General features: G+C 41.0%; 1 protein-coding gene across 1 annotated transcript; it reads left to right on the top strand.

Moving 5' to 3' along the window:
• OPN5 (opsin 5) lies at positions 1-24,980 on the top strand. The gene is made up of 6 exons (XM_036916148.2): positions 1-130; positions 3,955-4,074; positions 7,446-7,616; positions 10,928-11,262; positions 20,180-20,421; positions 23,606-24,980. Exons 1-6 carry the CDS (start codon positions 1-3, stop codon positions 23,667-23,669), a joined length of 1,062 nt encoding a protein of 353 aa, XP_036772043.1. The 3' UTR covers positions 23,670-24,980.
• Positions 24,981-25,549: the final 569 nt, after the last annotated feature.

Raw genomic sequence — 25,549 nt, 5'->3', positions numbered from 1 at the left:
ATGGCTTTAAACCACACCGATGTGCCCCAGGACGAGCGTCTGCCACACTACCTCCAAGATGGGGATCCCTTTGCTTCTAAACTTTCCTGGGAAGCGGATTTAGTGGCTGGCTTTTACTTAACAATCATTGGTAAGCTTTTCTGTGCAAAGGCTGCACATAGAAAACTCACAGGCTGATGTGTTGATTTTGCACAAAGATTCTGACACTTATGTAGATATTTTGAGGGGAGATGGAGAGTGGGAGGAAGGCAGAGGTGGGCGTCACTGTGGAGTTCAACAGACATGTCACAGAAACGACTCTCTGCTGTCTTTATTAGTAGGGATAAATATTCCCTCAATAATCCAAAAGAACTTTGACAGCAAAAGAATTTCTCTGGAGACAATATCTTATTTTGGTTGCTTGGGTAGTCGGTTTGTCTTCTGAATAACAAAATTAATGATAACGCTACCTTATTTAAGGGGGTTGCTTTTACTTCTTAATGCTTTTGATAGAATCATGAGATCGTAGGCTCAGAATGGAACTTAGAAATCGTCCAGTTTAGCTTCCTGTTTTCACAATGGAGGAAACTCTCTCCCAGGACGGTAGTGAGGATGGACACACTGAGTTTACTTCATCTGAAGCTGTTCCATGATAGTAGCATCACTAAGTGGTTTTGGTGAGCACCGAAAACACGTATTGATAATAAATGGAAGTCAATCCAAGGTCAAAGGTTTTTGTGCATAATCCACAACACGGTACGTCTGCTTCTAGACTATGCTATCCAATGTGGTGGCCACATGCGGCTCCTGAACACTTGAGCTGTGACTTTTCCAAATTGAGATGTGCTATACTGTAAATACATACCAGATACTGAAGACTAAGTATTAGAAAAAATAATGTAAAATAGCTCATTAATAATTTAAAAATTGACATGTCAAACCCATAACATTTTGGACCTATTAGGTTAAATTAAGTTATTAAAATTAATTTAGTAGTATTTTTACTTCAATGTGGCTACAAGAAAAAAATGTAATACGTATGTGGCTCATATTTCTGGTGTACATTGTGTTTCTATTGGACAGCACTAGTCTAGGCAATTAGAATTTATTTAAAATTTAAAACTGTTTTAAATTTGGGAAACCAGTGTGCAGGTGGGTTATGTCTTTAGGTGTGTCTGCCTTCAATCTTTTCAGATGTTGGGTCAAGCCTTCTCTCTCTCTCTCTTTCTGCCTCTCCCTCCTTCCTTATTTCTCTCTCATCTATTTATTATTGGCTAAGAATTTCATTTAATCTCCTGAAATTAGCAAATCTCATTAGAGAAGTCTGGAGACCCCTCTATGGTCAGTGCTTGAGGCAAAAAGAATTGATGAGATTCAATCAGAAATTTTCTGCGAAGGGATGCCCTGGGTCCTTGGCTGTATTACTGGTTTTTATTGTACTGATTTAAATTCTATTTTTTATGAATGGATCCCTATGTCCTTCCCAACACAAATATATATTGACTGTCCATTCTTTGCTACTGCCTAAGTAGCTGGGAATACAGCAGTGAGCAAAATGGGTCACACTCTGGACACATAGGGACTATCTGGTCATAGAATCCACACTGCATCTTTGTTAAACCTAAGTACTTAAGATTTAGAGAAAAACAGACATCTTATACATTGAATTTGTCTCCATCAATTGCAAGAAATGAATTTAAAAGTAGCATCTTTAACCTGACAAATTTCTCCAGATAACACAAAATAGGGAGGGCTATTAGTCCATCCCCCACCCTGGAATGAAAGATCTAAGGAAGAGAAGCAATCAGGCTGGGTGTGTGGGGGAATCAGGAGCATTTCTCACTTGATGCACAGGGGTTGGAAACTGAATTCAGTGGGTGTACTGAACAAGAGGCAGAGAAAGAGGTCCAAAATAGTCCCCAGAGAAAGGGAGCATCAGGTGACTCATGGAGCTGAGGGCAGAGCCAAAGGTGTGTTCCAGAACACCATTCCTGGGGAGGTCAGGGTCAGCTGGAGGGGTCCGCACTCACCCTAGACCCAGTCTTGGGCCTGGTGTGTGTGGTTTTCACCCGCTGCTAGGATGGGTATGGGGATGTGCCCAGATTCCTAAGGGGATAGAGTGGAATGACATTCTTGGTGAGCTTTGTGAAATATTAGAAACCTTAGGGAAACCTGGAAGATGAAAAGATAAATCTGAGTTTGGAACAGAGAAATACATTAGATACCCATTTCCACACTCTACTCTTGAACAGTCTTTATATAAGATTTTGTATTTTGTATTCAAAGAAAGATTCAGGATTTTGATAATCAAAAAATGCACCCCCTACCACACTTTTAGCATTTACCTTCTTAATCTTTTCCTTTAACTACCGTTAAAAATAAGTTTGCATACCCTTGACACATCCTTATAAATAAGATTACCTCCATGCAGCCCATAGAGAGCTGACTTTTTTCTTGATGTTTTGGGCGCTAGGTGAAGCCTTTGAAACATTTAGTAAAGGTAATTTAGGAAAGGAAAAACAAGAAAATCAGTATTCTCAGAAGAGAAGTAGAAAGATGAAGGGTGTTTAAATGACTTTTGTGTGTCAAATGCATATGCCTACTTGCTGTTTTTAATCTTTTTGAATACCAAGTAGAAGGCATTTATTTATAATTTTTCAAGCCCTGCTTTTACATTTTAACTTCCCAGTGTGCCTGGCCAGCCGGTTTCCTTTAATGAGATGTAGGTTTCATTTAGTTGATTTGCTCTACAGCTCCATAATATCTTCTGGCTTTTTTCCCCCTGCTCTATCTTAAGAAAGCTCAAGAGGTTTTCATGGATCATTAAGGAGTACTGACTCCAGGGATTCAGAATTTCCTATGGGCACAATGCAGTTCCCTCCTGGTGGTTTCATACCATCAGCTGAAACACACATTTCTTCCCTTGCCCCCCAAAATGAATTGTGGTGGAGAAGTAGAAATTAAAATAGAAAAATCTGGGTTTCTCCTGTTAATACTCTCCTTATTCCTTACTACTAAAGGCAGCTGTACCAGATTCTCATTTATACACAGCCACACTATGAAGCAAGAATTCCTGAGGAAATCTACTCTACATGTTAAGCTATGGAAGTAGGTGTATTCTTTTCTTAAATAAAGTCAGTAGGGATTGGGTCTTTTTGGATTTAACCTGGGTTTGTAAGAACTTTTTAACAGTATCCTTGTAATGCCAAAGCTAATTAGTCATTAATAAAAGGATAAAAAAGGGGGGAACACAGTTATACCACTGTTGGTAGGTCGGTGGGTTGAGGGTCACTTTCCCTCCCTTTGGTGGGAGGGGGAGAGCCCATATTTCAATTGTCACCCACTTCCCCTTGATTCTTAGTCCAGTAGCAGCTGCAGACACCAGCATCCACATGTCCATTGGAGGCAGAGAGTCCTGGGCTGTGTCTCCAGGACATGACCCCGCCCTTGCGGGGGATCATGCCGGCCTCCACTGGCCTCTGACTCTCCTGAATGCTGGTGCCCCCTCAGGAGTCCACAGCGACAGCGAAAGTACCTTGTTTGGTTCCGGCCACTTCATTTTAGAACTTATCAAGAGCCAAGGGATTAACCCTACTTACTAGAGGGAGGGAGTTCTCCTAAGCCAATACTCTGTAAAAATGGCTAAAGAAATATTCCATCCTGAGGGCCAGTACAAGAACTGACCATGGGGATTCCCACACCCTCCTGAGCTTCACGGGAAATTAGTGGTTCGTTTTTCTGGGTAAGTTCAGTCTTACAATCCCTGACTCCTTTGCCTTTGGAGGCAACCCATCCCTCACCTGTCACTTACAACTCATCCTTTTTATTTCATCTTCTTAATTTAGATTTTTATTTAGAGTCCTCTCACTACCCTCTAAGTCTATGGTGTCCATTTTTGAAATTGACAAGTGTTTCATAGCCAAATGAACTCTAAATCCTAGTTTTAACGATGGGAATTTGTATTTTTCCTTGTAGGGATTCTGTCCACATTTGGAAATGGGTATGTCCTTTATATGTCTTCTAGACGAAAGAAGAAGCTGAGACCAGCAGAAATAATGACTATCAATTTAGCAATCTGTGATCTGGGGATTTCAGGTAACACAACCATGCCATTTCTTCTTTCTGGTTTGAGCTATGTTCCATCCTAAAGTCCTCACAGACTCAGAGGTCACTCCCTGCCCCCATCTCCGTTTGCTCCTCCCTCATAAATTATCTGTATGGAGCTTGTGGTAAGTGAATGGAATGTGATCTGGCTAAAGTGATTATTCATTTATTGAATAAGTGATTTATTCATTTATTGAGTCCTTTCTATGTGCCAAGCATGTTGGATGCTGAGGATAGTTTGGAATGATGCATGATGCCTTAGACACACTTTAGAGTGTAGTGACTAAATGATTCAGAAAACAAACTCCAGACAGGCTCTGAATTAGCGCTTTGAGTTCCATTAGTCCCCTCCAACCCTTATGGAAATAGGTTAAAATTAACATCAAAGGGGTAAGGCCCTGAAGGGTAAATGATGGGGAAGGCAGTTTGAGAGGTGAGCACAGAAAGACGGGAGAGCTGCCTGCTAGTGACGGACGTGCTGAAGGGGGGCATCGGAACTGACCGCAAGTACAGCGGCCTGTTAGCGTGGGAATTCTTGAGCACGGTAGCAGGAAAGTCACTTGGGGAACTTAAAATAATATAGCTGGGTTTCATACCCAGAAATTTTGGTTTAATTCGTTGAGAATGTTACCTGGGCATCGGGATATTTAAAATTAGAATTTCTAGGCAAGTTTAATATGCAGCCTAAACTAGAAGCACTAGTTTATTTCTTGCTTCTTTGGCATCTCTGATAACCAGCAAGGAGGAATTGGAATAAAATTTCTCTCTAACTATAATTAATTTTTATAAATATGAGTAATTTTGGGTAAGTCACTGCCCTTTGCTTTCCTCTATACAATTCCAGGGTTACCTGCACACCCTCAAATGTGCTGTTGGGTCCCGACATTCTGCTGTTCAGTGTATGGTCTTAAGTTACTAGAGTTGGGGTGATTGAATTTGAATAGCACACAACTCTTCTCTCCACTAGAAACTTTCTAGCAGTTTCCCACTTAAAGCTTTCCTTTTAATGTGTTTTCTGATATTTGTTTCTCTTCATAAATGGATTTTTCTGCTTTTGTCTATGTCAAAAAACAAAGCTTAATAATAAGCCACCATCTGTTCAGTCACACAGCACATGTGTTGCCTTCTTATAAGAGTTTGGATAGTCTTGGTTATTTGGGAAGGCTTTACTCAGAGTGGACAAATATGAAATATGATATGAGCTTTTGTGGGAAATACATATGTACATTAAAAGGAGTCACCATGTCAGGCTCCTTTCTGTGAAAACGGCCAAAAAGATCTCTGGGAACTGGCAAGGCAGCAAAATGGCTGCTATTTTGACTGCAGCCACACGATGGCGGTATAGCAACATAAATAATACCCTTCCTGGTCAGCTCACCCTGACCCTTGATTCTCCCCTGGGTGCTGAATGAAACCTGCTGTTTCATTCACATCCTTCACCAGCGAATATTAACAGTCTCCTGGTTAAGGCTGAATTAAACCAGGCTTGAATAGGAATTTCCTTAGTTGGTCTGATTCATTGAAAATGCCGTTCACCAAGCAAGTCAGCTCTAGAATTGCACAAACCACCTCATTACTCTGCATGTCTTTAGAGTAATTCACCAAGAAGGCATTTTTTTCCACGTGATAGCTTTCTCTGATTAACTCAGATCAGTTGTTTGACTTCTGAACATCTCTAATACACTCTTCCTTTCCAATAAACCTTAAACATTTTATGTTTGTTTTATTTTCTCTTGGTCAACCATATTCTATTATAAGCACATCCTGTAGACCAGCTACACAACTCATCTATACAACTAAAATTTATTGTTTAAAATCAATGGCTCACAAACGTGCATATGTACTAGAATCACCCAGGGAGCTGAATAAAAACGTATATTGATGCCCAGGCTTATTCCAGATAAATCTCACCAGACTATCTGGTGGTTGCTCTTCTGGCCATTGATATTTAAAGTAAAGCAAAGCGAAGAAAAACAAAACAGAATAAAATGTATCACCCAGGGAGCTGAAAAAATGTATATTGATGCCCAGGCTTATTCCAGATAAATCTTATCAGACTATCTGGGGGTTGGGCTCCTGGCCATTGATATTTAAAGTAAAGCAATGCGAAGAAAAACAAAACAAAATAAAATGCCTCCAGAGACTGTGATGTGCAGTTGGGTTCAGAACCGATCTACTAAGCGTAGTGGGAAAGACATTCGAGATGACATTTCAAAGGTCATCAGAATCTCCATTCCAGAAGGAAGCTTAATAACTTTGCTAATGGGTCCCAGACACTACAGACACCAATTTCACTCCATCCCAGTCACTTCCACTAGCTTCTTACTGCCAGTAACACTCACCCCATAGACGCTTAGCTCAAACTTTGAGTCGGCTGTCTCTCTGCCTAGAATATTTTCCCCCTAGAGATTTGCATGCATTCTTTACCACTGATTTAGACATCCACCTAAGTGCCACTTTCTCAGAGAGGTCTTCTCTGAAACCTTTATACGAAACAACAGTGTCTGTCAATTTCCTCCCTCTGCTTTATTTTTCTTCATGGCACTACTCATGACTTATGTCATCATATCCTATTTTATATCACAAATTGTTTCTTTTGTCTGTTCTCTCTATTAAAAAATGCATTTGTGATCTTGATCTTCTCTTTGTCTTCTAGCATCTTGCTCTCTGCTTGTCACATGAGGGGCACTGAATAATTACTTGTTGAATAAAAATAATTCTTTGACTCTCAGGTTCCCCAGTGGTGTTAGAGTCACTGGGATCAGGGAGCTCTAGTATGAGGGTGGCCAGTCTAGCACGGCGGAGCATGGTGCTAGCCATTTAGGCAACTTGAGGAGACGCACATCCAGCTTATAGAAGTCACTCAAGAAACGTGTGCTAACTAACTGTAATGTCTATACACCTTTGTCTACCAAGGAAGGGGCTCATCTGGGGCGGGGGCAGGGAGAACACCTGCATGCTGTCCATACCAGTTACTCAGTTTTCTAGGGAACCTTTCAATATATTAGATATTCAGGAGAACTTCCTTAGCATACTCCCTTCTGGGATGGTGACGATTGAGTACAATGGCTGAACAGGGAGGGTGCAAGGTGTGAATTAAAGTAGAAGAATGTTTTCCAGAAAGTAAAAAAACAAAAACAAACAAGCAAAAAAGACCCCAAAACAGAGAACAACTAATGGAGGCCAAAGGAATCAACTGCTTGAATCCCAGAAATCTGGGTCTGGTTGTAAACAAAGTGAGCCTCCCGTTAACTAAAACGGCTCTCTCTTGTCTGAATAGGGGATAACTGAATGCTAAGTTGAGGCGGTGGGTTAACTTTAACTGGAGCGAATGTCCCTTGACAAACTGCTTGGCGCTCTAGTTGTAGGCAAACCGTTCACCATCATCTCTTGCTTCTGTCACCGCTGGGTGTTTGGCTGGATCGGCTGCCGCTGGTATGGATGGGCCGGATTTTTCTTTGGCTGTGGAAGTCTTATCACCATGACTGCAGTCAGCCTGGATCGGTACCTGAAGATCTGCTATTTATCTTATGGTAAGTAGGAATGTTTCTCCTTCCTTAAGAGTCAAAGCTAGGTGGATAATCAGTGCGGTGCACACTCTACCCATAGGTAATAAAGATTACTAATAACGTCAGAGACCAAGAGTATTTCTACTTATAGCCTATCTTGTTCTAACATATGTTTAAAGATGTGAACGTGTGCCTGTGTGAGTTTCTTTTAATAGGAATGCCTGGTGTTTGGCTACAGTGCTTTAAAAGTATCATTTCCTTGTATAAAGCATGTAAGCGTCTACCATGTTTTGCCATGCAAACAGGAGAAATAAAATGTACTGAAAGGATGTTAGGTCTGAGATGGTTAGCTGGTTCTCCACATAGTAAACGTAGTTATAAGAAAAAGGTGTTTCTGATTCTTCTTTAGGACACAGGCTCCCTATGATTTCAGAGATGAGGAATTCCCAAAAGCCCACCTCCACGTTAGAGGGCTGAGCGGCTGTGCCTACAGGAAAGGATACATGTACAGAAATACTGCGCAACATTCTTTTTGTGGTATTGGTAGGTAGAAAGATGATGACTAAGAGAACTGGTAAGGGGTGAGCCAGCAATATGCAAGTTTTCAGATGATAAAGATTTTTTTTAAATGATTAAACCATTCTACATGTTAAAAATAATTTTTTAATACTTTTGATTCTTAGGGTTCTAGGAATTTATTAGCCCAAAGAAAACCATTGAGGCCCTTAAATGTAATATTGAGAAACACGTACAACCAGGAAATAATATTGGCTCCCTCTGGATAAAGCTGCTTTGTTTGTCAAGCTGTCAAATCAGAGTGGTTGTGACCTTGGGGGCAGAGCATGGCCTGCGGCTTTTGGTAGGAATGATCAAGTTGACTTGACACTCTCAACATGGTGGCATTTTCCTTTATATTTTCAAATTCATAGCACCAAACTCCAAGGAAACTATGCTGGGGGGGAGAGTAGGGTCATGGACTACCGTCTTCATAATCCAGCACACATTTATTTTAAATTTGCATTTCTTTTCTAAACAGTTTAATTTTCAAAAGAAATAGCTTGAATCAAAATTTTCAATAGGAGAAAAAATAAAGTTGTTGTGTATTCTGGATGACTTCAGAGTCCAATTCTTTCTATAAACTTATTTTTGGTCATCTCAAATGGGTTTTAAATATACCTATAGATTTCACAGAAGAGAAGGCAAAATGTTTAACTTCCTGAGAATATTTGAGGAATACTAAATCTAGATGTCATGATTTTTAAATGCTTTCTTGAATTTAGGCTTTCTGTTAATTAAGGAGACGATATTGCCTGTCTCTAGGTTCACTGCAGGACATAACTTCATATGGGAACTCTATATATTTTCCAGCTCCTTCTAAGGTTGAACTTCAATAGGATGGTTTCACCATTTGACTTGAGGCTCTTTTAAGCCCTCCACACAGTGTGCTAGGATGTTGGAACTAGAAGATGGCGTGGGGACATATAGACCTTTCTCCCATGTAATGTGATAAACTGTTTTGAGGCATCCCTGACAGACAGCTAGTTGGCCTCTTATTGAATAATTCCAGTGACCAGTGACGGGGAGCTTACTACTGCACAAGGCAGCCCATTCTCTGATTGGTCTGCACTCATTGTTACAATGTTATTCCTTATATTGAGACAAAACTGCCTCCCAGTAATCTCCACCCATTGGTCCTAGTTCTGACTTCTGGAGCAACACAGAACCAATCTACTAATCTACTCCCTCCTGTACTTGACAGCCTTTCACCATACTCGAATGTAAGTATAAAACACCTCACCAAGTAACCCTAACCATAAATGCTTATACATATGCCTATGCACCTTCCCATAAATATGTGTGATTATCCGGGCCAGTGTTTGATCAGCTACAATGGATAATCAAAAGTTGACATATATTGTGGCTACATGACTGCTACCCCTTTCTGCTTGGGCTCAAGAAATTTACATTTTATTATGCAAAATGCCATGTATTTGAAAAAAGAGAGGCAATAGACTGTAGAAACAATCTGTTATATTTCTTTTTAGTGCCAACTGAGACAAACACAGGAATAAAAATTCATGTTAATATAGTGTTTCATAGTTTTCAAATCAGGCCTTGCATTATTTCATTTAACCCTTACAAAAACCTGTTAGCAATGTATTCTTATTTCCTCCATTTTATGGCTAAAAACACTGGGGTCTAGAAAGTTACAGAAGAGGGTGAAATACTGGCAATAAGAATTAGGCCCTCCAGACACCCTGTACTTCACAGGGCACTAAGCAGAGGCAGGCCTTGAGTCTATGTTGAAGAGATAATTTGACTTCTGTTGAATATGTTTTGTTATTTCTTCTCTGCTACTCACAAAACCAAGGCAAGAAGGAGTCACGTCTCTGGCCTTTTCGGTTCTAGGTGATAAATGGGTCATGCGGGTAATTTCTTGTAAAGGGTGCGGCACTAACTAGATCAGGTGGACTTGTCTTGGGTCATTGTGTTGAACTTCTGAAAATGATCACTAGCACTTTGTAGCTCTTCTTAGAGGCTTATATACCATTTCTTCTTCTTGGAGTTCATTTGGGTTGATGGAAACTAGTCCTGGAATACGGGGGTCATTTTTTTTCCTGAAAGTATTTTCACAGAATTACTGTTGCAGAACATGATATGATCTACCTAGATTCTCTAACTCTCCTGCTATGGCTGTGTGAGCGTGATTATTGTGTTAATAATGTTTGAAGATTGGAAATCTGCTCTCACCAAGCAGGGTCAACCACTTTAACATCACATAATGCAGTCATGATCACGGCCCACCAGGCCTCACTCCACAAGTGCTTAGGGAGACAAATGAGATGAAAGACGCAAAAGCTGTCAGGGAGAAGGCGTGACACAAGCAACAGCTTCTCATTTCCCACTTTCTCCAAAGGACTCCACCTTGGATGAGCCATTAACACATGGTTTTTGGGGGCTTGGTCCTTAGAATCTACCAAGTGGCTCTTGTATTTGATAGGATCTCAGAGGTCATTCTGGATACTTTCCCAAGATCCTCCACTGTCTTCAACATCCTGTCAACTTTTTACTGCCTCCTTTCCCCAGCTTTCCTTACATTCCCCTCCTGAGGCTCCCAGATGCCTAGAGAACCTTCCCTGTGAAATCACTTCCAATTTTATTCACTTGGAAAAAGTCCCAAGCTCTGGAACTTTTCTCCCTGGAACTTCAGTTATCTGACCACCTCTCCCAGAATCCAATGGAATAACTCTTTGGATGTGGAATTTGACATATCCAGGGGAGGTACTGGGTGTAGGCAAGGTTGTATTCTGGTAATGCTTTTCTTCCACCTCCAGGGGTTTGGCTGAAGAGAAAGCATGCCTACATCTGCCTGGCAGTCATCTGGGCCTATGCTTCCTTCTGGACCACCATGCCCTTGGTGGGTCTGGGGGACTACGTGCCTGAGCCCTTCGGGACCTCGTGTACTCTGGACTGGTGGCTGGCCCAGGCCTCAGTAGGGGGCCAGATTTTCATCCTGAACATCCTCTTCTTCTGCCTCTTGCTCCCAACGGCCGTGATTGTGTTCTCCTACGCGAAGATCATTGCCAAGGTTAAGTCCTCCTCCAAGGAAGTAGCTCATTTTGACAGTCGGATCCATAGCAGCCATGTGCTGGAAATGAAACTGACCAAGGTAACTTACAGAGGTTTTCTAAATAACTTAACTTCAGAGGGCGAAGAAGGTAGGGAATATCGAAGATGGGAAGAACTTAGAATCTCCATGGTTTATGTACTTCTGAACTTTGTTATTATTTATCTAAGCCTTTACAGTATTTTTTTCCCTCTGTCTCTGTCTCTCATTTACCTACATACACCCACAGGCCCACATATTTCTAATATCTACTAAATTTGCACAATGGATACTGGGGGCTTATTCTCTCCATTGAATAGGATATTATTGGTTCCTAATAATTATTTAAGTAATAAGAAAAATTACTTCTGTGCGTCATGAAGTGCCACACAATATTTACTGTTTTGCATGGGCTTTGATGGGTGTGATTAGAGATAGTCCGCCACCTTGCATTACACTACCTCCTCTCTCCTACAGAGAACTTAACACACCAGCAATTTCTGCAGGCTTGAGTCCCTTGGTGAATGCCAGTTTCAGAGCTGGCAGCTCCTTAGATATCACAGTTGAAGGAAAAGAGTGTACAATTTGAAACTAGGGTTTTAATTCTATCACTGACACCTGCCAGATCTGTGACGCAGAGCTAGGTATTTAACTTCTATGAATCTCTATCGACTCACCTGTCAAATAGGAATAGTAACATCTATCTCATTGGATTGTGGTGGAGATTCAATGAGAGAAAGCATGTTATCCTGTCATCTGGTGCATAGAAGGAGTTAAAGAAATTATAGTTTCTCCTTTCTCTTCTAACTTTTAGGAATTCTGGTAAAGCCTAAGGCAGTGATCTTTACACTTTCATCACATCTCACCCTAAAATTGAAAAAATATTTCTCAGTGCATGCCTTCCCTATAATGGCATACAGGTGATAGTTCCAAACTGTAATATTAGCACACCCTAATTATATTTTGAAGATAAAAAGCAAATGCAGATTGAGGTTCTAATCATTCCTTCTGGTGCCTCAATCAGTCCTGCGGGTCGGCATCCCACCTTCAAGTGTCCTCACAGCCTACTTTGGAAGACCACTGGTCTCAGGACCTGTGATAACACAGTTCCCTCCAGACCAGAGGTGAGCTCGAATAAGTCAGGGTCTTGGTGTAGTCTTTGCTCCCAGCTGCAGACTTTTAGAAGTTGTACAAGCATCTCTTGGGTGCACAGTGTGAGCTAGAGATTCTCAGTGGTTCCAGTTGATCTCTACTCCCTGAAGAGGAAACGTTGAGGGAAGTTTCATTTCTCTGCATCTATACTGATAACCTAATAATAGAACTGTTTTCCCTAACAAAAATGCAGAATCAAGAATCATGACCTACTTCTTTCTCATAATTGCCTGTAAAATAGGAAAATATTTTGATAAAATGTAGGATCACAGATTAAATTCTTCAATTCCAACTCTCCTTTCAGGCCTCATCTGTGATTTTTAACAAAGAAACTTAATGCAAAGAAATTAACACAAATTACACTTAATCCAAACCCTACTGAGTACTAAGAGCTGCTCTGGGAACTGGGTGAATGCCGCCATGATGAACAATTGTCCTTTTCAATACTTTATGGAAATGTGTCCGGGGAAATCACATGCTGTCCGTTACACTAACACGTGGATTTCAGTTTACCTTGCAGCCAGCTAGTTTGGCAAACCAGAAAGTTGCTGCGGTTTCCTGCTGCTTGTCTCTTCTTGCCATCCCCCACCCCCCAGTGTTACTGGCCTCGGGACATTTTGACAGTCTTGCTCGGTGTGAGCCTGTATCCTCATTCCCATGAGGGGCTTCTCCAGATTCTTTGAACCTTACTCATCACCTGCTCTCCTGTTAGTCAGACCGCTGAAGTCTGCAACTCACAGCTTGGGTTTACAAATACCCTAGCATCTTGTTCTTTGCATATCCTTGACAATACGCTGGTATAGTGAGTGCTTCTGAGGCTCATCATGCACATGAGGTGAAGCTCAGCACACCCCATTTAATTTGGTTTGTTGGTATGCTCCTTGGCCTGGACTGTATAGAGCAAATAAGCTTACCCAGATCAGATTAACCAAAAGATGTTAAATGAAAAATGTATATATATATGTATGATTTTATTTATAGATACAGTCTTCTAACATATACTAAACAACATCATGTTATATATAACATCTATATCATATGCTATATTATATAATGTCTGTATATAACCTAAATATAAAATGTTTCTAATTATCTACATTTGTGCAAGAAATGCTAAGTCAAAATTCAACCCACATAGAAAAATACAACTTTCTACTGTGACGTCTTCTGTACTAAATTTAAAATGTTTTCAATGACTATTTAATTTTGACCTTGATTTTTTCTTCTACTGAGTAAAAATAAGTAGTAACAACTTCACACTGGGCCTTTTCTTAGAAACCTTTCCTCCCTTTAACTATTTCCCAGGACTGCCGATTTGCTTGTTCACTTGGTGCTTCTGATCTTCAGAAAAGTCTGTCTAAAAGCTTCCTACTTAAAGGCCACCTCCTTGGATTCTAGGGTCAAAATCATTTACTTTTTTGTGTACTCTAATTATTTCTAGCTGGGTCGTTATCTGGCCTGCATTTTGCCAGTCTGGTCTTGTCAAACTAAAATTTAATGTTTCAGTTATGAACATTTCTCTATTTTGTAGCTTCCCTCTAATTAGTTTTTTAGAAATCATGGTTTTGTAGAATCCTGAAATTGCACAGACTACAGAGGTGTGCAAAAATCCCCCAAACACAAACAACTCCCCGAAAAAAACAGAAATTCTCTTTATGTTTCTATGACTTATTATAATCTCATTTTTATACCCACATTTGGCCTTGTAAAACAAACAACACTAAACAATCAGGTTAAATTCAGTTGAATTGAGGGATTTCTTCTTCTTCCCAGGGCTATGTATGAGTTCTAGGGAAGTCGTTCTAATTCTGCGGTGCCAGTGGGTAGGGGCTTCTGGTCTGATTGTTGTCATCTCTTGTCCCTGGAATTGCTGAGATACTTATTTTTCCCTCTCATCTCTGTCAGTTTTCATGGGTTGCTTTGCATCCCTCTTGTTCCAACTGCAATGCCTCTTTAGACTCAGCAGTAATTCTAGTTACTTCCCCATCCTTTGACTGCAACCTGTCAGGTGGGTGTTGAGAGCTTGGCTGGGACCCTGGGAAGTGAGACACAAGCTTTCTGCTTTCATATCCCCAAATGTAGTAAGTGTCCACTGCTCCTGCAGCCCATCCCTGGCCCCTCGTGCTCAGCTCCGTGGAGCAGCTTCAGGATAGCTTCTCAAGGTCAGTTACCGGCTCCTCTGGTGCCCTTCCTCACCGTCAGGCTGCAGGCCCTTTACCTGCCTTAAGGTGGAAAAATTGGCTCCTGTATCCACGTGCATCTGTCTAAATTGTTCACCTAGTAACCTTAATACCCTGAGTTCCTCAGGTTCTGGCTGTGAATACACAAAGTTCTTTCTTTTTCACCCTTAAAACCCTTTTCTTTCAACTATCTTCTCTCCTATAAGCTTCAAATTTCTATTTTGAGGCTCGGAAGCTGAGAAATGAATGTTTTACTTCTTTGGATATTTCTGCTTGTCAAAACCTTCGCTCAATGCATGAACACTCTCGCTTTAAGGAGGGGGGTGGGCGGAGAGACAGGAAGGAAAATACCTCTTAATGTCCCTTATTTCCACAGAGACCCTCCCTGGTCCCTCTGGCTAGTTTCAGTCGGTCTGTTCTGGGCCACCAGAGCACCTGGGATAGTTTTTTTCTGGAATCATGTATTTCCTCCTATTTTTTGCAAGATAGTAGCTTGGTGAGCAGGTCCTGTTTGCTACTGTGCCCCGCTCCCTGGTGCCTTCTAGATGCTCAATCAAGATTGCTGTATTGAATAAGTAATGGAATAAACAAAGTTAATCTAATTACCTTGATGAGTGTTAAGCGGTCCCTAGACCCCTGGCTTGAGTGCCTCTGTCCCTTTTATACCTGTGGAGGCATTTTGTTTTGCTTTGTTCTCTCCTACTGATTGTGAAATCTTTTTAAAACTCATAAACATAAACTGCTTCCCTCAAATGACTCCTTTTTGCTCACTGAATGTCACTTACCACTGAGGGGTCAGATGCAGAGAATCCCCATGTGGATTCTAAGGGCAGTTTGTGGGAAAGGTGAACTGTATTACTGCTTTATATTTTTTTTAAGCTCAATTAATTAATTCCATTCCTCTGGATTTTCTTAGTTGTCTTTAGCTAAAATGTCACTTCCAAGAGAAGATTCCTGAAATGGAATTCAAGTCTTCCTATTATGTTTTGATGCTGCCTTTACATTTTCTTCTTAGAACTTGTCACCATTTATGATTAATTTATGATACATATCAATTTTTGTGATTATTTGCTCTATTTCTGGCTTTGCCACTCAGTTACACTGTAGGGGTAATAACCATTTCATTTTTTTACTTTGTGTCCCAGGACCTAACACAATGCTTCAGATACACATATTACATTAACATATAAACATTAAAATATAGATATTTATCAATATATTATTTAAATATATATGCATGTATATATATGTGTGTGTACACATGTATGTAAATATATGTCTCAAAAATATATTTTTGAAGGAAAAAATTTCAAACTAAGGGCTGGTCCCAGAGTTGCCCCTAGCCCACTGAGAGGTCTCACAGAGCTGACATTTGTTGTTTACATTGGCTGCCAGTGGCTAAACCCCTTTCCATGTCTGGAATTTCTATGCTGTGAAATTTCTAGCATTTTGTGTGTTCCTTGGGAGGGGTGTGGCTGTTGGAAGGCAATGTATCTGAGCAAAGATTGTCTCTTAATTTAAAAGATACAGAAAGACAAGTTATTAATTTTCCAAGATTCCTTTGTAGCTAGGGTAGAGCTATGACACCAGCGTGCCTCGGGAACTAGTGACAAAGGGGCAGGGAGAGCTCTCTCTCGAGGTGGTGGCTGCAGCAGCTGTGATTTCTGCATTAGAACCAGTTCACGCCATAGTTTGGGGCATAATTTCTGTTTGCTTGACATCAATTCTAAGTCCAGCGTTCCCAGTGATGCTCCATCCTACCCAACACATTCCTGTTCTGTCTCACTTGGCCAATGTCAATTTCTGTGGCTTTCAACTCAGAACTTCAAATGACGCACCTTGGGCAAACACCCCTTTACCTCTTCTAGGCCTTAGGTTTCTCATCTGTGAAAGGAGGTGGGGGAAGGGAATTAAATGATACCTAAGTCACCTTCTAAAACTCTCAAGTTCTGTAAAAATCACTACGTCAGCTGGATTGTTTAAAGGTCTATGGCAATAGCTTTTATTCCTAAGACTAACTGAGTGTTCTCTGAATATAGCAGTATCCCCACCTCAAGGGCCTTTGTTGCTCTGTAATGTATAGTGAAGTCTCCATTGTTTTGTTGAACCACTTACTTATAAACCCACAGTTCCTGTTTTTAAGCCAGCCACTGCCTAGTCAGGGAATATTGTGTTCACTTTTAGAGCAAAATGCCAAAACAGATGCATAGAGTGACTTGACCTATTTACATCCTGTCTTTTCAATCACAGCTTTTGCTTGTTTATAGAGCTGTGGTATTTTAAGATTTGAGAAAATTGCAACAGCGAAGTGAAGAATTTTTCCCCTTCTTGGGCTTCTTTTTTTAAAGTATGAATTAATATTTTCTACTTGGATCACAACTAAGGCTAACATATGACAAACCCACTGAAGCGCGTAGAATTTTCTTCTTTTTGAGTGCATGGGGAAAGGTCTGGGACACTGGCCTTAGTTCTCATTCTATTGATAAAACAGAAGGAAGGAACTCAAAGTAAACATACTTAGAGTTGTCGAATTTCTTAATTTCTTTAAAGGTGGTGTGATAGTTAAATACCACCACTTTGATTTTTATATGTGGGAGGAACAGAGGGCCAGAGAAGGTAGGTTCACGGCTGTGAAGTCCGCCTCCTTCCTCTTTGCCCCTGGTAGTGTCGCTCAGTGACAGGCTGCCCACATATGGAGGGTAATAATAGTCTCGTAACTGGCACTTACTACTGTTGCATTACCATCTTTTAATATTATTTTCCTCATTAGTTGGGAGCAAATTCATATGCTTGGTAGGTAGACCCAAGATAAAAAAACAAATCTTATCATCTCTAAGCTCCTGTCAATTATACAAGCTCCCTAGGTAGGCACAGACCCCACCACCCATTCTTTCTGCACAGATGTAGTGGTTTCTGCTCTTGTGACGTTATCTCATCCCAGCCACTGAAATATCTTTGGTATCAGCAGTCTACTGGTTCTGTAATGTGATTCTTACTCATATCTGAGCAAAGGAGGGTGGTGGATGGAACTGAAATGGCAGTTCTTAGAGAACCAGGGTTTCTGTCCCACTCACATGCATCAGTGATGCTGAGCAGTGATTGGAATCCAGATCCCAGAGCATCTCCATGTCAGTGACTTTCCCACAAGCCCACACTGCCTCAGCGTGCGAGAGAGGACAGGGCCTCCCTGCTTGGAAACCTTACCTTCTAGAATGGTTCAGATGTATTGGGCACAAATACAGAGCCCTGTATAATGTGGAGAATTTACTTGCAACCCAATTGCTCTCATTGTTTTAATTGGTTAATTCACTGAAATGATTGATTATGCATAATATTGCTTATATGACAGTTAAATTAATGCCTACTTGAACTGTAGCTGGAACATACCTAAGTCCTCTGCAGCAAGATAGATTTAAAACAAACTGAGCTGCAGATGTGTGATTCTTTTGTAGAAGCTAAACATGTACTCTGTGAATTTCCTCCCACAAACACTGCCTGATTTAAGAATTTGAAGTTCTACTGCTTTGCCTGTGAACCAAAAGGCAGGGATGAAAGGGAAGGGATTAAAATATCAACAACTTAGAAAAAGTTGGTGGGTACAGGTGTTTGTGTTAAGACTGGTGCAAGGATATCTGGAAGAGAAATGTTGGAGGATGGAAAGGAGCACACGCTTAGAGATGAGGAAAGTGAGCAACAGGCTGATGAAAAGACTAAACACGTTGCAGGTTGAGTAGACAGCGCTGGGAAAACTGAGGTGACATGGAAGTTTTGTAAGTTTTGTAGAGTGTATCTCTGAGTTTTAATACTTAATATTTGTGGAGCATATTTTAACATGAGATCATTGTAAAAAAAAATGGATGTGCCTTGGATTAACTTCATATTCACTTCAAAACGTGGGTAACATTCTACGGCACTATTAGATCTGGGCCTTGGTCCCTCTTTTTGCTTTAAACCTGATTTCTAGTCATTCAGTTTAAAACTACTTGGCTTCATTCTAATCACAGTGATTCATTTGCTAGACATTTAGAAACCATGATAGATTTAGTTCTCCTATGTCCTTTCAAAGAGGATAATATAATCTAAATGTTCTAAGTCCTTCCTGTTTCCCATTGCACACTCCCACAAAAGTAGAAAATATGGAAAATGTAGAAAATATTATGGGCTATGTACTAATCTATTTTTTGTCAATGACTTTGGCAGCAACAAAGAAAACAGCTTTTGAGATTCTGTGAAATCATCATATGACTCACCGAAGGAGAAAGGATGGAGCTATGTTAAGTTCCAGACATCTGCTAAACAAGCTTTATTTATATTATTGTTTCTTTGGGGATTTAGAAAAAAAAAAGACCCTCACTCTGAGCCTTGAGCATCTATTCCATTTACAAACGAAAGTCACACAGCCCAAACCACATAAAATTTCTCCTGGGTAAGCTTCTGCAGAAAGATGGAAGAGCAATCAAGTGGGAGAGTTACATGTGTGTATCAGTCCTTGTTTATAACTATTAAGAACAGATGAGGATTTTAGCTCGAGACCCTAAAGCAAGGCTGCAGGACCTTAACTCAGGGCTTTAGGATGTGAGGGAGGTGTGGGCTCACTTGATCCATCTCTTTGGGGTTTAGATTCTCTATTTGCAAAATGGAGCAACATGGATGTTGTTGAGGTTTTTCTCTGCTGTACTTAATTTTTAGAGATAAGCTTTGACCTTCTTGGGTGGAATTTTAGAACGAGAGACTTTAGGGTAAATTTCTCATGCTTCTGTAGTTCTGTGTATTCCAGAGGGATACAACTCAGGAACCCAGTTGCATTGGTGTCCCCCACAGCGCTTGGCATCATATCTTGCACAAAGCACTTGCTGGAAAGGATTTGTGGAAGTGAGATGATCTATAGGGTCAGGTAGATAGTTACCAGGCACCAACGAGGACTACATTACAAAAGGGACCGAACTGTAGATGTTAATAAACTATTGAGGGCATTTTAAACCCTATCCCTGATTATTCTTTGGTCTGAAAGTGTAAAGGTTCCTAAAGTAATTATAGTTTTTTGAGAGATTAAAGTGTTTTCTGGAAAAGTCATGTTTTATATAACCATATCATTTTGGTTAAAGCTTGATGACTTTCTTGCTTTATACTTAGTGAATTTCCACTGAGTCTCAAACTTGAAAAACTTGAGTCAAAAGAAGTAACATTTAATAGGAATCTCTAAAGAAGATTCGTCTTAGAATTTCCAACATGGGCAGAGTTTTAAGTTTCCTGAGGCAAATAAGGGTGATTTAAAATTTCATCAAGGTGAACATATTTTCCATCAATGTGGGTTGAGAAATCTGAAAACACCAGAAGCACTGATATCCTTTTAGCATGATTTCTTGCCCAATCTAATAAAAATCTGACCGCTTTCACCAGGTTAAAGTGGGTCTTTGGGTATATGCAAATTCTAGAGTGGAGAGATAGATGAGGTAAATGGGATAAAGAATTGCAATAACTTTTTCTGGATGAATATCTCAGAAGTCTATATGAAATGATTCCTATAGGCAAGATAAATGGGATGATAACAGATTTTCTTGGGTGTAAATGAGCTTCTTGACCCTCCCCCACACCCATCATTTCCACTAGGTGTCTCGATTCTGTTCTCTGTTGCTTTCCCTCACCAGGTGGCAATGTTGATTTGTGCTGGCTTCCTGATTGCGTGGATTCCTTACGCAGTGGTCTCTGTGTGGTCAGCTTTTGGAAGGCCAGACTCCATCCCTATACAACTTTCTGTGGTACCAACCCTACTTGCAAAATCAGCAGCAATGTACAACCCCATCATTTACCAGGTCATCGATTTTAAATTTGCCTGTTGCCAAACTGGTGGTTTGAAAGCAAGCAAGAAGAAATCCTTGGAAAACTTCAGGTAAACTATCAGAAGCTGGAAATGCATGATACTCTGTTTCAATATCTCATGGGGTTCAAGCCACTGGAAGTGTGTTCTTAGGGCTAGAGCTCATCACCCAGGGGGAGCTTATAGGGACCTGTATTTTCTATTCAGCAAAATTCCTGAAATCAGGTCATCAGCTATGTAGTGTTAGATGACATGAGTAGATAGTGAGAAAAGTGATTCCTTTTCTGATTGTAGAGTCACTAAGATATGGAGCAACCACTCCGTATCATGTTTCCTTATCTGGGACCAAGTTCATGTTACCCAGGAATATGGTTCCACATGGCTTGGATCCAAAATGAAATTCTCACAGTAGAGAAAGATTCTCCTATGTTGGACATTTCTACAATTAGCCAAGAGTGTTGGATCTGGGTAGGCAATGTTAGGGGAGAAAGACAATGACAATTTTACTCTTTGCCAGGTTCTTTATTTTATTTTCCCAAGAACCCAATATTATTCCTTCTCTTTGTCCAATGAGGAGACTGAGTTTCAAGTAAGGTGAAGGTGAAGGTTAAGAGCGTTGTCCATGTTTACCCAGCCAGGAAGTAGCACAGCAGGGATTGAAATCCAGGTTGAAGGGTTTCCAAACACATTCTTGTTCATCTACACTGTTTGAGCTACACAGTGAAAAGGCGAATAAAGGGTTGAGGATGCCTGGAGGTCTTCCATGTCCACGGAGAGCCAGTCCTAGATAGGACATGGGACAGGCACCCAAGTGCAGGGTCCAAAGTGAATGGTGTTGAGCCCTGAATTCTCTGAGCCCTCTTACTTCTTATTCACTTGATGTCTAGCTATTTTTCAGTACTACTATTTTCCTTGAATAAGTAGGAAGCAGAAAAACAGGTAGAACTAGCTACGAGAAGATGTGGGTTTTCACCTTGATGTTTCAGTGTGCTTGAGCTGGTGACAGATCTTTTGAATTTTCGTTTCCTCACCACGTAGGTACAGGATCAAATAAAAAAAGATGATAAGAAAAGATACCAATGAAAGGTAGTACTCTCGTTGTTGCGGTGCAGAAGAAGAAACATGTACTTTGGAGGTAGAAGACCAGTGTTGAAGATTGATTTTGTGATTTACAGTAGCTCTGTATCTTTGGGCAAATTAATTGCTTAGTGCCAAGGATTGGGACAGGCTGATGGCAATACCCATCTTCTGAAATTGTGAGAATTACACAAAATGTGTATGGAAAAGGGCTAAGTGACAATGATCAATGCATTTTCTTTCTTTTTTTATTTCACATTGTTGGTGGTTAATGCCTTCCCTGTTGAACTGAAGAAATTAAAATTCTAAAATGCATTTATTTTCAAAGTAATAACACTTTGCCCTTATCAACTGTCAATACTTTATTCTGAATGCAGGTAGGGGGACTACTTTAAGTAGAGCAGCTGCAGGAGGAAATAATGGGCACCTCTTCCTCTGAACGAGGTGGGAGTTAGACAGGAATGGCTGAAGGCTAATTTCACCTCTCTCATAATTTTGGCTCAGCCTGACTCTGTGTTTTCTACATTCACATGAATGTGAGCAGCACAGCAGTATTCAATGCTAAACCACAAAAAGAGGGAAATTTGTGTGAAACAAAGTGACTTAGGGCCATAAGCCTTTGGAAAATCAGCCAGGCAAGAGTCAGTTCAGTTCACCGGCTCCCATTAGCCGTTCATCCGGAATATGGCGATTGCGTTGCCAGAGGAAGACCAGGACTGTTTCCTTACTCCAGAACTCCAGATTTTGGTGGAAAAAGCAAGCAGTAGAGCTGAAGCAGGGAGGAGCCCCTGGGTTTGGGAGGTCAAAGCATGTTCAGGAAGGGAAGTGGTGTGATGAGTTGCTGATTTTAGAAGGTCCTGTTTCAGAGAAGAGCAGAAGGGGAAGATGTGACCATCAGAGGTTTCTTTTTCAACTTCCCAACAGAGGAACCCCTTCCCTCAAATGTTATTTATCTTTGTTGTATTGTGAAGCTGAGAAAACAGGTAATATGGAGACTCACAGAATGGGGTGAAGTGATATGAAGCCAGGCCAGGCAGAGTGGTTAATGTGCTACCAGAACAGTTAAATCAAATTAAACTGTATTAATTGATGTTCTTTTGTTCTTTGCTTTTATGAGCTCTGAAATGTATTTGGTTTATAATGGGAGGCCCTCTTGGGAAACAGTTTGACTTCAAATAAAGAAGCTAATGTGTTGAATATGATGGTGGAAATACATTTTAAATAGTTTTAACAGTTTACTAAAAGCTAACTCATCCCCCTGCTACCCCAACCCCCCACATATTAAGTCCCCTGAGATTTTGGTAGAAGCTGATGAACTACCGAAAAACATGTGGCCGAGAGCCCCTTCTGAAATGCTATTATTCACCACGCCTGGGTATCCAGAGGTAGTGCCCGGTATTCTGTAAACAGTGCTTCACCCGCCGGGCTGTGTATTAGGTACCCGGGGAACTCTGACACACGCTGTGCCCCACCTGCAGGGACTTGGCTTCCGCTGGGGGCCTGAGCTTCAGTTGCTGCTTGGCTGGTTAACTCTCCGAAATGGTTCTCACACACAGCCTTTGCTGAGAGCCGGTGAAGCAGATCTCTGGAAAGGAAAACATGAGCAGGACAGCTCTTGGAGTCATAGGCCTTTCATCTGCCTACGCAGAGACCAGGCAGGCCGCCTGTGGTCAGTGGCAGGGGAACCTGACTTGGGCTACTAGGCCAATCTAGGGGAATGTAAATGTTCAAAGACATGGTGGGTGTATAGTGAAGGACTGAGGCATTTTACATTCCTAGCATTTTAGTAAAGACAAAGAGCAAAGCTCCCCATTCTAGCATTGCTATTGTAATCAACCCTCCCCTGGCCACATTGGTTTGAAGGCTCTTTCCAAAGAACACTCTTTCAAAAGGTGATTCAATTGAGTGGTAGGAAGGTAGGCAGTGAATTTTGTCCTGCGGGACAGGAAACAGGACACTGAAAATGTGGCTTGTTTTTGGAAAGCTCTACCTAAGGGATTTCTTGACTTTATATATTCTGAATTATTATTTTCTTTCTAATTCAAGTCTTGGGCATATAATCATCATGGTAGTCAAGTTTGACATGATATATATGTGTATATACACACGCATATATGTATATATATATGCGTGTGTATTTACGTATGTATTAAATTGCATTTTCATCTCCTGTCTCTAGGCTGCACACCTTAACCACAGGCAGGAAGTCTTCCACTGTGCTGGAAATTCATCAAGAGGTATGAAGATGGACACAGCACCACTCATGGACACAATGATTCACTTGCTTGCCTCTTCACTGCTGTTAATGTTTGATTGTGAACACGCTTCTCTCTTTATATTATATTTTTATATTTTGTACACTTCTCCTCTTTTTCCTTAAGCCAGGATTTGCTGGAAAATTCCAATGGCCCAATGGAAACTAGATTAGGGGACACCACTTTAAGGAATATTACTAGGACGAAACTCCCTGGAGTTTTCTTTTCATTATATTTTAAGACTTGTCATGCCAAACAATATTGAGCCTGAGATATTAAGAGATGTTTACTAGGGTGTTATTTAATTTCATGACATCATTACTATTTCCTCATGTAGGGCCCGAGAGGCAGTTTCTGGGGTTTGCTTTGGTGGGTGATCATTGAGAGAGTGTGTTGGACCATGGCCCTTTGACTGGTAGATGCTTCTGGGTCTCCCAGCCATGCCTTTCTCCTGCTGGCAGGGGGTCCCACTCTAACGGTAGTGATTCTGCAAAGGTGTCCTCTAGGGAAATCAGTTTTGCCTTAAATCCTGAAGTGGAAAACTCCCTTGTATTCTAATATTTGAGGACAGAAATAATTCCCATTGATAATAATTTTACCCACATGGGTTCTTCTCATTATGTTCTACCTACTCATATAGTGGATATAACAGGGCATTACTAGCTCTGATTATTCAAGAAACAAACTTAGTGAAAATAGCTATAAAGTGGTGTTTCTTTGTTACCTTTGTTCTCTCTTTTGTATATTCTTGTTTTCCACAAACTCCTTGTGAGGTTTACAGGTATGGCAATGCAGATGAGAACACAGATGGGATGAGTTCAAGCAGATGCTCACTCTTGCCATTGAAAGGGGCTGGCATGTAAATACCAGGTTCAGATTGGTCTTCAATTAGATGCTTTTCTGATTTCTTTCCTAATCCAATGAGTAGGGCCTTGTACTTGGCAATTCTTTTAATTCAAGGCCTAGGCAAGTGCCCTCCATGCTCCCCTGCACCACCCACCACCCTCTCTGCCATGAATCTAAGTCCTGCTCAACAATTCTGATCCTTAGCAGCTTAGGAGAGAAGCTCCTCTAGTGCCCTTGTAATCTCACCACTCCTTCCAGTTGAGGCCCTATAGAGAACCAGACTCTCTCCAGGGCTCAGCCCTCCGTCTACAGCTCCTTTGGTTTCTTTGTCTTATTTTTTCCAGCACTGGGGCGAGAGGTGTAGAATGTGTCAGTGGTTTAAGATAAGTGCTCAAAAGATGTGTGTAGAAAACCCCTCTGTGATTAAAGCAAAGGATTAATGACTCTGCCTGCATCTTGGGATTGCTCGCCAAAGGCTGAGAACTTCGAGGCAGTTGTCATTAGGGTAGGGAGGCAAGGGACTCCAGGGATATGTGTCCAATCTAGAGGCACGGAAGAGGGTGGCACCATAGGAGGAAGGGGACACGGGTTTAGAGCAGTCAGACAGCCTGTGTCTGCACCCAGCCTGGTGCCCTTGGGCCAGCTTGTAGCACAGGGATAATAACAGTTCACTCACAGGGTCATTGTGAGGCTCAGATGAGAAAGTAGAAAGTATCCACATATATCACTTCTCACCATGACTGTAATAGAGGAAGCATCCCTATATATTAGCAACCACTATAATTATTTTTAATGTGGGTGATGGTGGTCAGATGTGGGGCTAGAAATGGTAAGGCCAGGGCCAGATCAGACCCCATGGGCCTTGTTGTTTATGCTGTTATGTGAATTGTACCTTGAAGTTGATGGGGAAAACCTGTAGGATTTTAGTCAGGGGAAGGAAGTGATGAGGTTTACATCTTTAGAAAGACCAGTGTGATGGCAGTGTGGAGGGTGGATTGTCCTGGGTCGGCGTGGGGATCGAG

Source organism: Manis pentadactyla, chromosome 16 (genome assembly GCF_030020395.1).
Source record: "Manis pentadactyla isolate mManPen7 chromosome 16, mManPen7.hap1, whole genome shotgun sequence".
NCBI classification, from domain to species: Eukaryota; Metazoa; Chordata; class Mammalia; order Pholidota; family Manidae; genus Manis; species Manis pentadactyla.
This window is presented reverse-complemented; position numbering and strand designations above follow the sequence as displayed.